This window comes from Cynara cardunculus, assembly GCF_001531365.2.
Source record: "Cynara cardunculus var. scolymus isolate 2C chromosome LG 3, CcrdV1, whole genome shotgun sequence".
NCBI lineage: Eukaryota > Viridiplantae > Streptophyta > Magnoliopsida > Asterales > Asteraceae > Cynara > Cynara cardunculus.
The window spans coordinates 30,700,473-30,713,130 of record NC_037530.1 but is presented as its reverse complement, the minus strand read 5'-3'; the positions used below and the strand labels follow the sequence as shown (position 1 = coordinate 30,713,130).

General features: G+C 29.1%; 2 protein-coding genes across 2 annotated transcripts; both read right to left on the bottom strand.

Moving 5' to 3' along the window:
- Nucleotides 1-1,242: 1,242 nt before the first annotated feature.
- Nucleotides 1,243-3,079, bottom strand: LOC112509142 (gibberellin 20 oxidase 3-like). Its single transcript, XM_025114002.1, has 3 exons — nt 2,568-3,079; nt 2,052-2,376; nt 1,243-1,533 (listed from the first exon to the last, which is right to left on the bottom strand). Exons 1-3 carry the CDS (start codon nt 3,077-3,079, stop codon nt 1,243-1,245), a joined length of 1,128 nt encoding a protein of 375 aa, XP_024969770.1.
- A 2,732-nt stretch (nt 3,080-5,811) lies between these two features.
- On the bottom strand, nt 5,812-7,587 carry LOC112509141 (gibberellin 20 oxidase 3-like). Its single transcript, XM_025114001.1, has 3 exons — nt 7,076-7,587; nt 6,586-6,910; nt 5,812-6,093 (listed from the first exon to the last, which is right to left on the bottom strand). The coding sequence occupies exons 1-3, from the start codon at nt 7,585-7,587 to the stop codon at nt 5,812-5,814; spliced, it is 1,119 nt and encodes a 372-aa protein (XP_024969769.1).
- Nucleotides 7,588-12,658: the final 5,071 nt, after the last annotated feature.

The following is a 12,658-nucleotide window of genomic DNA, read 5'->3' as shown; positions in this document are numbered from 1 at the left end:
AATACCACTATGGCACTATTGTAGTTTCCACAACTGGCATCCCCACCCATTCACAGTATACCCTACCGTCGACACCACCATGTCACTACCATCATCGTTACAGCCACCACCCCCACCCATCGCTGACACCACCACGACGCTACCGTTTTCCTCACAACCACTACCCCAAACCACCAATTAATATTATCATTATATCATATTTTTTTCTTTTGCTAAAAAGTATGAAAATATAATAAATGTGTATTTTGGTCATTTATTGTTATTTCATTCAAATTCCGAAGCTAAAGTTTGCCCAACAAACATGAATATTGTAATTCTTTTAAGATAATTCATTCCAATTCCTACCAACCAAACACATGGTCAAATTTCATCAAATTCTATTACAATTCTTTCAAAGTGAAATTCCTTTGATAGATTCCAATTCCACCAAATTTCATTTTGTGAACCAAACGCCCCCTAAGAAATGAAATAATCTATGCATGAACTTATGAGCTAAATTTTATGCTTTAACTGAGTCTGGTCTTCAGAGATGGCGATGATGATGATATATGTTGATTCGTTGGAGAATAAGACCATGAGTTATTGCCGATGAAAGGAGGCGAGAGGGAAGAGGGGGGAGGTTGAGGTAGGCGCATTAATTATAGATAAAAACAAATAAGAAAAAAAATTCTAATCAAAGAAAACAGAAAAAAAAAAAGCAAATAAAAGTAAAAAGGTCGTTGTGTCCCATACTTAACGAACCTCACTAATGGCAATTAGATCCAGTGATGAAACAAGAAAAAAGATGTGAACTATAATGACTATCCATGTAATAAATGAAGACCCATAAACAACCATAATGAAGTGAACTTGATTGAACTTATAATAACATATGATATAATCTGCATAAGCATATATATATATACACACACACACACACCAACACACATGTTCGGTTGGGAACCTGTTTTTCGTTGTGAAGCCGCAAGCCGCCCATAATGCCTCATGTATCCCTTTTCAGGATGAATATTCATCATTAATTATTAATAACACATTCAAGATGAATATGGATGTGTTATTCTTCATAATCATACATTAATAATAAATATGTTACAACATTCATAATGAATAACACATCCAGATTCCTGATAAATATGTCATGTGTCGCGTTTTGTGCAGTTCCTCATTTCTTAATGAAAATGAGGTTCTCTGTGTGTGTCTTTAATTGTTCAATACATATTATACGAGCTTCATATGTATGAATTACTTCCAAACACTTATGTATCGGGGATTTTTGGAATATGTGAGCCATTTGGTAAACTCTTCAAAGGTATTCTCGTCAATCCTTTGTTTTGTTAGAGTAAAGTAGAGAAATTGTTCCCATTTGAAATCGGGGTATTCTTGCTTTCCATCTTTGTTGACTAAATCTTGTGGTGGTTTTACTTCTTTATCTCCTTTTGGGGACAAGAAGAATGCCACCGATAGCCTTGGTTCGAACCTATTCACTGCTACACGATGCAGGCAGCTCAAGTAGTATTTCCCATTTGATAGTGCCTACATATTGAATTCCAAATATAAATTGTTAATTAAGAACCAAATGACATTTGACCCAATTTTATCGGTGAATCTCTATATCTTTAAAGTTTTGATTCAATACTATAACATAATTGATTTTATAAGACGTCAAATATATCTAAATGTCATAAGAGACTGCTTTATAAGATTTAAGTATATAAGACCAAACAATTGTGCATCTGAACAAGTTTTTGGGATATATCTGAAATAAACGTACTAATATAATATTATTTGAATAAATGTCTTATGAAAACACATTTTCTATAAAAAAATGTGCTCATTGGGCATTTCTCATAAGCATCATATAAAAAAACTAATATGACACTTTATTTCAAAAGTTTCTTGAAGAACTTGTTAAGACGTCTAAAAACATTTTTTTCAACTCATTGCAACACTTTTACATAACATTTGTTTGGTCGTACAAATTAACTTAAGTCATATACTTATATCATATAAGCAATCTATTAAGACATTCAGACGTATTTAAACACTTTTACCTTGAAAGTGTCACCGATGTTGACGACCAATGCATCAGGAATGGGTGTAACTGATTTCCATTTGTTATCCGTAACCACTTCCAGTCCTCCAACTTGATCTTGAAAAAGTATAGTTATTGTGTTCGGATCACGATGAGGTCCAACCCCTTGCGTTAGGTTAGGCTGGTTACACTTAGGATAATAGTTGTATCTCTCCAGTGAAACGCAGTCTTCGTATAACTTTTTGAAGTAGTTTTGCCCATCGACACCCAAGCTAATCGCCAACAACTCCATAAGGTCAAGAGCTAATTTCCTCATTGATTGACAACACTTTTGGTAGATCAAGCTGTATACGACCAATTTAATTTTAACTGGTAAGAGCATTTCCAACATATACTTTAAAAAAATTCTTTAAAAATATACAGCTCTAACAATTTCTCAGTTTTGAAGAGTATAAAATAAAATTGGTTGACAGTAATAATTTTTATAAATATAATATCCCTTTATTTCAAGGGGGAAATGGTTACATCATCATACCCGGTTTCTTTGTATTGGTCGCCTAACGTTGAATTGAAAAAATCCACAACAACTTCTTCAGGACCATTCTCATGATACACGAAACTTAACATCTCTTTCCAATACAGTTTTTCAGAAAACCGATGAGCATGTGCATTGGTGAAACCAAGCATGATCCCCTCTTTCTTCTTGCACTTCATTTTCTCGGCTATTGGAAGATTAAAGAAAGCACGACCGTGCTTATCAACCAACGCGAGAAGTTCGAGATCAATGCCATGGTTAACAACTTGAAAAAGACCATGGCTCATGCATGATTCCTTCACAAGGTTGGCTGCATTAGCTATAGCTTGTTCATCATGCGTAAAAAATCCTTGTAGGTCTATTATCGGTGCATCTAGCACTTCGGTTACGATATCGTTATCATTTTTGGGCCAAATGTATTGTTTGGGAAAATGATCATCGGGTAGTTGGTTGAAAATAAGGGAGGAGTTGGTGGTTTTGTCTTCAAGGTTAGCATTCTTGAGTTGCTCCATTGGAACGCACGTATTAGAAAAGTTGAGGTATCATGATATTTATAGTAGAGTCACAACAACATCAGGTTTATAGGTTTGTCGTACTTACACTGTTTTATATGCGCAATCAATTGTTTGTTATGTGTAAAAATGTTACATTAAGTTTATAGTATGTTCTTTAACGTCTTAAAAAATTCCAATAGATCCTTTAAAATAAAGAAAAGTAGGGTTTTGGATTTTTTGTCGTTTTGATCCAATAGAAAGTATGAAATATAGAAAGTATAAGAGAAACTTAAAATTCTTCAAATTTGGAGAATTCTAACCAAAAAGATTTGAAGAATTTAGTGAGAGAAATAAATTGTATTTTGTGGTATGCACCGAATCAGATACGATTAATGGGTAGGTTTGAGATTAAATGTGATCAAGAGTGTAGATAGTTTCTTCCGCTTCTCACCTTAACTCTCATTCTCACACGATCATTCGCCTAGATATATTAGGGTTGGGGCCCTGTGAGAAAAAAAAAGTTATGATAAGAATCATAAGAAGAGATCTTCACCCTTGAATCTATCGTAATTGAATGTCAACACTAATGAGATGCACCGAGATTTACCAACTCAATTCCTTTTTAAAGCTCAATTCATTGGTGAGCATGATGTTAAAAGTGATTAACTGTTCAGATCATTTCTTACGCTTCTCATCATAACTTTCATTCTCGCACGATCCTATCTCTCTCTCTCTATATGTATGTATGTATGGGACAAATCAAATACTAACGACAAAATAGTGGAGAATTATAAAAGATTAACTCAGTCACAATCAAGATTAATTAAAAGGACATAAATATAAATCTTTTCTCTTTCTATCTCTAACACCTTTAAAATTAAAATTATTTTAAATAAAAAATATACTAATCATAATAACACATATTAATTATAATAATATTCTAAGTCAAAAAAATTATATAAATAGCGTACATTTTATTTTATTTAATTTGACACGAATATTTTTTTGTTCTTTTTTACATTTTTTCAATAAATGCAATTTTCACTCATATATTGTTTCACCTTGTGAAACAATACTTTAGTATTTCACATCACATTTCACGTCATTTTTTGTTTCTTTCCATATTGTGAAACAATACTACGTTTTTTTCATCATGTGAAAAAAAAAACACTACATTGTTTTACTATCTGAAACAAAACTACATTATTTCAAATTAGCAACATGGTGTCGTTTCACAATATGAAATAACACTTTAGTGTTTCATCTCACATTTTTTTTGTATTGTTTTAAATTGTGAAACAATATTACATTATTTCACCTTGTGAAACAACAATTTATCTGTTTCACGTTAACGACATTATGTTGTTTCGCAATATAAAAAGAATATTTTACTATTTCACGTTTGATCACATTTCATATCAATATTGTCTTGTTTTCATATTGTCAGACAACGCTAAATTTGTTTCACTACAATGACATTATATTATTTCACTACAATGACATTATATTATTTTATTGCATGACATAAAACTTTGGTGATTCCACGTAATGTTTAAATACAATCTCTTTACATTTACAATATTTTTTTCCCCATTTGATGTTTTACTATTTAAAATAATCAAATATATTTTTATTAAGTCGTACGTTTTTTTATACGTTACCATCGAATAACGTATATGTGAGAAAGCAAACGAGTAAAAATTAAATTAATAATATCATAAACTAATAAAATATAAAAGATTATTATCAATTAATGAAAATTAAAATATCTTATATTACGTATAAATTACTTTACATACGATTGAATTAAAAAAAAAAATAATTGATTCTAAATTTTGATATCTATAAAAAAAAATTGAAAATAATCAAGAAAAGAAAAGAAAAATATCATCATGACCTTGGAACATTAACTAAGGTTTGTTAGATTAGAGTGATTAAATGGTTGTGATTGATTCTCAAGGTTTTTAATTTTTTTTATGGTTCTTATTTGATTATCATCATATATATATATATATATATATATATATATATATATAACAAATCAAATATAAACCATAGAAAGCTCATAAAACATACAAATTAATCTCAACCGTCCATCAAGTCTAACGAGTACCTGATTTCATAAATATATCGATTATTTTCTAATGTAAATTGTTGATTATAATTAATAAACTCTAATCGTTTTTCATAAATATATCGATTATTTTCTAATATAAATTGTTGATTATAATTAATAAACTCTAATCGTCTTCCATAAATATTCAAATCATAATAAATAAACGTTCATCATTTTCACATAATTGGTTTGTATGGTTTGTAATATTTCCATCGTTTGTATTTGATTTGTCCCCCTCCTGGTATGTTGTATAAATTAATTGGTAACAATATGAAAATTGGATTAATTTGTACATGGGTGCCTAATCAAACAAATTAAACAGAAAAAAAAAGTAAAAAGATCGATGTGTCCCATACTTAACAAATCTCACTAACGACTGTTAGGTTAAGGGACGAAAAAGAAAGAAATGCAAACCATAATGACTATTAATGTAATAACTGAATACCGTAGGGAAAAACGGAATTTTAAGAGATAATTTTACTCATAAACAACCATAATTAATGGAGTACAATTATTATAAGTTGTAATATTTCATATAATTTGCATAAGCATATATATATATATATAGCATTACAAATATAAGTCATTAACTAGTCATTACTCATAATAATAGCTTCATATATAAGAATTACTTTCAAGCAACTACAGATTGGGGATTTTTGGAAGACATGAGCCATTTGATAAACTCTTCAAGATTGTTCTCATCAGCTCTGTGTTGCGTTTGAGTGAAGTCGAGAAATTGTTCCCATTTGAAACTAGGGTATTTTTGTTCTCCATCTTTATTGATTAAATCTTGTGGCGGTTTTAGCTCTTTATCTCCTTTTGGGCTCAAGAAGAATGCCACCGACAACCTTGGTTCGAATCTATTCACTGCTACGCGATGCAAGCAGCTCATATACTTTCCATTTGATAATGCCTGCATATTGAATACCAGATATAACATGTTAATTAAGAACCAAGTGGCATTTGATCCAATTTTATCAGTGAATCTCTAAACATTTAAAAGTTTTGAATGAAATATTATAACAAAATTGGTTTTATAAGACGTCAAATATGTCTAAATGCCATAATAGACTGATATATAAGACTTAAGTATATAAGACCAAACAATTGCATGCTCGAACACATTTTTTGAGAAAATTTTGAAATAAAACGTGTTATTAGTCTATTTGAAAATAGTTCTTATGAAAACATATTTCTTATAAAAAAAATTGTGTTCATTGGAAACTTCTCAAAGGTGTCGTAAAACAACTATTTAGAAAATGTCCTGAAAAACTTGTTCGGACGTCCAAAAACGTCCAACTTATAGTAATACTTTTGCATGGGACACATTTGTGTGGGCATACAAACCTAAGCCATATACTCAGCAATCTATTAAGATACTTAGACATATTTAAACATTTTTTACCTTGAAGGTGTCACCGATGTTGATGACCAAGGCATCAGGATTGGGTGTAATTGATTTCCATTTGTTATCCACAAACACTTCTAGTCCTCCAACTTGATCCTGATAGAGTATGGTGATTGTGGTCGGATCACAGTGGGGTCCAACCCCATGCGTTAGGTTAGGCTGGTTACACTTGGGATAATAGTTGCATCTCACCAGTGAAATACAGTCTTCATACAGCTTTCTATAGTAGTTTTGCCCTTCAACACCCAAACTGATTTCCAACAACTCCATAAGGTTAAGAGCTAATTTCCTCATCGATTGACAACACCTTTGGTAGATCAAGCTGCATATAACCAATTTAATTTTGAATATCTTCAGTATTTTCTCCACAATTTCTTTAATATAAAAAGTCAAAATTAAAAAAAAAATTACATTCAATTCAAACAGTTTTTATTGCCTTGTACTTTATCAGTGTTAAAACTAACAGAAAATGGTTAGAAAATCATACCCGGTTTCTTTGTATTGGCTACCCAATGTTGAATTAAAGTAATCAACAACAACTTCTTCAGGACCATTCTCATGATACTCGAAACTTAACATCTCCTTCCATGGCAGTTTTTCAGAAAACCGATGAACATGTGCACTGGTAAAACCAGCCATGCTCCCCTCTTTTTTCGTGCACTTCATTTTCTCGGTTATTGGAAGATTAAAGAAAGCACGACCGTGTTCATCAGCCAACGCAAGAAATCCAAGATCAATGCCATGGTTGATGACTTGAAAGAAACCATGGACAGTGCATGATTCCTTAATAAGGTTGACTGCATTAGCTATAGCATGTTCATCATGCGTAAAAACTCCATCTAGGTCTATTACCGGTGCATTTAGCACTTCAGTAGCAGCATCTTGATCAGTTTTGGGCCAAATGTATTGCTTGGGAAACTCATCATGGGGTTGTTGGTTGGTAATCAGGTAAGTACCGGTGGTTTTGTCTTCAAGGTTAGCACTGTTGAGTTGCTCCATTAGAACAAGATATGTCTTCCTAAAGTTGAGGGTGTCTGGTATTTATAGTAGATTTACTACAATAAAATAGGGTTTATAGGTTACCAGAAGTGTCTATGTGTCTTTATATGGCTAAACAGTTATATGTTATACGTAAAAATGTTACAATAAATTTTATAGGACGCTCTTTGAGATCTTAGAATATCTCCAGCAGATCCTCCAAAATAAGGTAAATTGCGATTGTGGAGATTTTTGCTAATCTTTTTGCTCCAACATAATCTCCAAAATAGAGAACGTAAAAAACAGCTTTAATTTTTCCAAATATAAAAAATAATCTAGAAAACAAATTAATTTTTTTCCAAAAAATATTGTTAAGTGAGAGAAATAAGTTATATTTTGACGTCGGATAAGACTATTGGTCCTTGTCTTGCTCTTATCGGGTAAGATTATTGGTCTTTACCATATTCATGCGATGAAGTAATGTTACTTGGTAAGCGCTTACTCGGGTAAGCGTTTGGTAAACGACCCTTAGTCAATGTTCTTGGTCACACACATACATTATATTTTTATTTGTATTTGTAAAATAAGTTAATGACAATTAAATTAAAATAAGTTAATGGAAATTAAATTAAAATGTATGATAGAAAATAGATTTTTACAAAAATGGAAAAGAAATTATATGTCCACGATTTAGTAGATTTTTATAAAATTATTATGGAAATTAATTTATAACAATATATAATTAAATACAAAAATTTATTTATAAACTTATAACAAATGGATTGATGTAATTAAAAAAATACAACAATATATTAAATGCATTTTTTATTACACTAGAAGGGTACTCGCACAATGTAGCGAGATACATCTCGATTTTAGTGTTTCATTTTATTTCCTTTTTTGTCTCAATCGATGTCAGTTTTATGTGCTTTTGAGAAAAAAAATAATGTTTTTATTTTTCTAATAAGATATCATAAAAAATTAAAAATAATAATTAATATTAGTATCAAACTAACTATTTAAAATTTCTTTTTTTATGTGTGTATTTCTTTAATTCAAAATTTTATTTTGATTTAATAATATAATTTTTTATAAGGATAATGATCAACTATTTTGTTATAAGTCAATAATTATCCTAATTTCTTTTTGATTTTTATATTTAAAATGAGATATTTATCCTCTATTCAATTATGTTTATCTGCAGTTAGTTACACGAATTGAAACATGAAGCTTTAATAAGTTGTACTTATGCACAATTTACTTGTAATTTTGAATTTTGAATAATATGCATCAATAAACAGTACTTTATGCATAAAAAATGGCTTTTAAAATTTTTTGTCAAATGTTTTATAATATAGTATAGAGAAACATAAATCTATTTCTAAACTTACAATTTATGTAGTATATTCATCTAAACGTTGTTTTGTATGTATATTTTCGTATATATTTATTTTACAAATATGTATTTATAAATATAATATATCCATCATTTTCTTGATTATATCAATAGTTTTAAATAAATATATTATCGTATCAAATTCCAACGGTTTTTCATTTTAAAGATTCATTAACAGATTTTTTTAATATCTCTAAAATAAAAAAAGAAAAAGGTAAAATCTTCGAAAAAGTTGTATTAAATTTTAAAAGTTTTTCTATTTTTTAAAAATTTGATCATTAATTAGTTTATTAAAATATTTAGTATTAAATTTAATACCTAAATGGAATTTCAAATAAATCATCAATAAATAATTTTGAATTAAGGAAAAATAATCAATAGGGTGTTAAATAATATACGAATTCATATGTTTTTAAAAATTTAACAACGTATTTTTGTATTCAAACTTAATTTTTTTGTATTTCAAATGATAATGCCTACATATTTTATTATTACTAGAAGAGTACTAGCACAATGTAGCCAGACACATCTCGATCATAATGTTTTATTTTATTATTTGTCTCCGTCGATGTTATAATACGGTTTTTTGTGTTTTTAAGAAAGCAATAATGATTTTATTTTTGAATAAAAATATAAATTTAAAAATATCATAAAAATTTGAAAAAAAATATATCAATTTTAATATCAAAATCAACTATTTAAAAGTCCTCATTTTTTATGTAATTTCTTTAATTTATTTTTTTATTATAATTTAACGAAATAATTTATTTTTGTTTTAATAATATAACATTTTATAAAGATAATAATTAAGTATTCTTTTATAACTCAATGATTATCCTAATTATATTTTAGATTTTTTATATTTAAAATGAGATGTTCATTCTGTATTTGATTATGTTTATATGCAGTTAGTTACACGAATTCAAATATGGAGCTTTAATAAATTGTACTTACGCACAATCTACTTGCAATCTTGAGTTTCACGTAATATGCATTAATAAACAGTACTTACATATAAAAAGTGGTTTTTTAAGAGTTTTTGTCAAATGCTTTATAATATAGTATAGATTATTATTATTATTATTATTATTATTATTATTATTATTCTAATAATTAAGTTATTGTTATTACATTTTTTTCAATTATGGTATTAACATTTTAGCTAAATTACTATAGCCTATATTAATTAAAAATTCATGGGTTCTTCTTTAATATTTCATTAGGTATTATAATTATTATAAAAAAAACGATTATTTGAAATAAATTTATTTAAAATATGAATAAAATAAATTTATTCATATTTTAAATGTATTTTCGTTTTATCCTTAAATGATAAAATTCGTAATAAAAAACTGGCTTGTTGTAACGGTTTTGAATGATAAATGTCATCATATGTCATGTTATGATAACAATTTTGAAATATAAACGTCATCATATGTCATATTATGGTGACGGTTTTGAATAATAAATGTCATTGTATGTCATTCTACGATGACGATTTTGAAAAAGAAACATCACTATACGTTATGCTAAGGTGACGGTTTTGAAAGATAAATGTCGTTGTATGTTATTATATGTCATTCTATGGTGATTGTTTTGAAAAATAAAAGTGACCATATATCATATTACAGTGATGGTTTTTAATAACAAACGTCATTATATGTCATGTTTAGATGCCGGTTTTGAAAAATAAATGTCACCATATACATTGCTACAGTGACGGTTGTAAACAATAACCGTCACCGTATGTAATCTTACAGTAACGATTTTGAAATTAAACGTGGTCATATGTAATGCTATGGTGATGGTTTTCAATAATAGACGTCAATGTATGTAATGATACGATGACGGTTTTCAAAATTAAACGGTATCGAGTGTCATGCTAATGACATTTTTGAAAAATAAGCGTTATCGTATGTCATTTTATGGTAACGATTTAAGGAAATTGACTGCATTTTTTTACACCCAAGGTGACAATTTTTAGCCTATGGTAATGGTTTTTGATATGATTTGGTAACGTTTTTTAAACGCAATAAAAAATGTATCAAAAGCGACTGCAAAATGAGTGACGGTTTTTACGTCCACAGAAACCGTTATTGTATATCTATATTAACGGTCTTTAATCGTTACTTTTGACCATTTTTGTACTAGTGATTTATGTATGATCACATGCATACAACAACTCTCTAGTATTCATACTAGTATAATATTTGTCATAAACATTGATTTTCACCATAATCTTCATCATGAATATACGTATTATTCATCATTAATATACATATTATTTATTATGAATATACTACAGTTTCAAGTTTCAAGTTTCAAGTTTCAACTATACATACTCTCTTTTTTCTTTTCTTTTTTTATTGGGTTCTCGATTGATCTTGATGAGTTTCTGATTCGTCTTAACAGGTTCCTGGTCCATCTCGATAAAAGTTGAAATGTATAGATTACGGTTGTACACAAACAAACACAGAATAAATCAATGGATAGGTTCTCAATCAGTTTCGATGAAAAATGAAGGTGGTAGGTTATGATTTTACACACACAACTGCACACCAGGTCAATGGATGAGTTCTTTATTAGTCTAGATTGGTCTTGATGGGTTCTTGATTAGTTTTGATTGGTCTTATCAGTCCCGATGGGTTCTCGATCCGTCTCGATAAAAAATGATAGTGATAAGATATGGTTTTACTCACAACCATAACCTCACATCAAGGGTATTTTAATTTATTTATTTAACACTTTTTGGCCTTTTCTAATAAATAATAAACTATAGGGACTAGTTTTGTTATTACCTCAAACATGGGTGGATGATACCAACGGTATGCCTTATTAACATAAATAACATGTAAGCCATGATCATAGATAAACACATACCATAAAAGATATCTATAAAAAGAACATCTTTATTGAATCTTTAAGTACAATCAAATAAAATAGAGTTGTTTGGTTCATGGATTTGGATGGAATTAACAGGAATTAGAATGATCAAATCTTTTGACCAAATTCCAAATACAATGTTTGGTTCATGGAATAAAAATGATGGAATCCTTTCAATTCCAATAAATTCCTTCACTCATGGGTTTTACATTCCACGACAATGCACTCGGATTTGAATTCCTTTCCAACAAATTTCTTCTCTAATGCAAATTCATTCAACGTTGCGTCTACCATCTCATCTAATTGATCTTTGGTTCGATCTCCATCTGGTACGCTCTCTCTCTCTCTCTCTCTCTCTTAATTTCTCCATTTATACGAGATTGATAGACAACATTTGTAATCAAGAAATCGATTCAAGATAACTAGTTATCGATATCACTAGTCCAATTCCGTTATTCAAAAATCATAAAAGGTCATTTGTTGATATCTAATTCCGATTGTTGTTTAGCAATCAGGTATGGTATTAAAGATCATATCAAATATACATCTCTCACAAAGTCTGCTTTCATAAATGAAAATTTAGAAATAAATGTTAACTCTAGGGTGTAAAACAAGAGCATAATGGTTAACTCCACACATATTGTGAGAGATACGTATTTTTTATGCTGTTAAAATCATGATATATCGGATATCGGATTTGGGAAAAAAATTGCTGGTGAAATATCGGTCCCGATAATATCGTCGATATTTACCGATATTTTGAAGCAAAAATTGGTTCGATATACCGATTTCTCTATAAGACTAATATGTGGG

Excerpts from the sequence above, each read along its gene's own strand:
- LOC112509142 (XM_025114002.1), bottom strand. The coding sequence starts at position 3,079 with ATGGAGCAACTCAAGAATGCTAACCTTGAAGACAAAACCACCAACTCC. Across the intron at positions 2,377-2,567 it reads GACCAATACAAAGAAACCGG|CTTGATCTACCAAAAGTGTT; the intron begins GTATGATGATGT and ends GGTCGTATACAG. Across the intron at positions 1,534-2,051 it reads ACATCGGTGACACTTTCAAG|GCACTATCAAATGGGAAATA; the intron begins GTAAAAGTGTTT and ends TTCAATATGTAG.
- LOC112509141 (XM_025114001.1), bottom strand. The coding sequence starts at position 7,587 with ATGGAGCAACTCAACAGTGCTAACCTTGAAGACAAAACCACCGGTACT. Across the intron at positions 6,911-7,075 it reads AGCCAATACAAAGAAACCGG|CTTGATCTACCAAAGGTGTT; the intron begins GTATGATTTTCT and ends GGTTATATGCAG. Across the intron at positions 6,094-6,585 it reads ACATCGGTGACACCTTCAAG|GCATTATCAAATGGAAAGTA; the intron begins GTAAAAAATGTT and ends TTCAATATGCAG.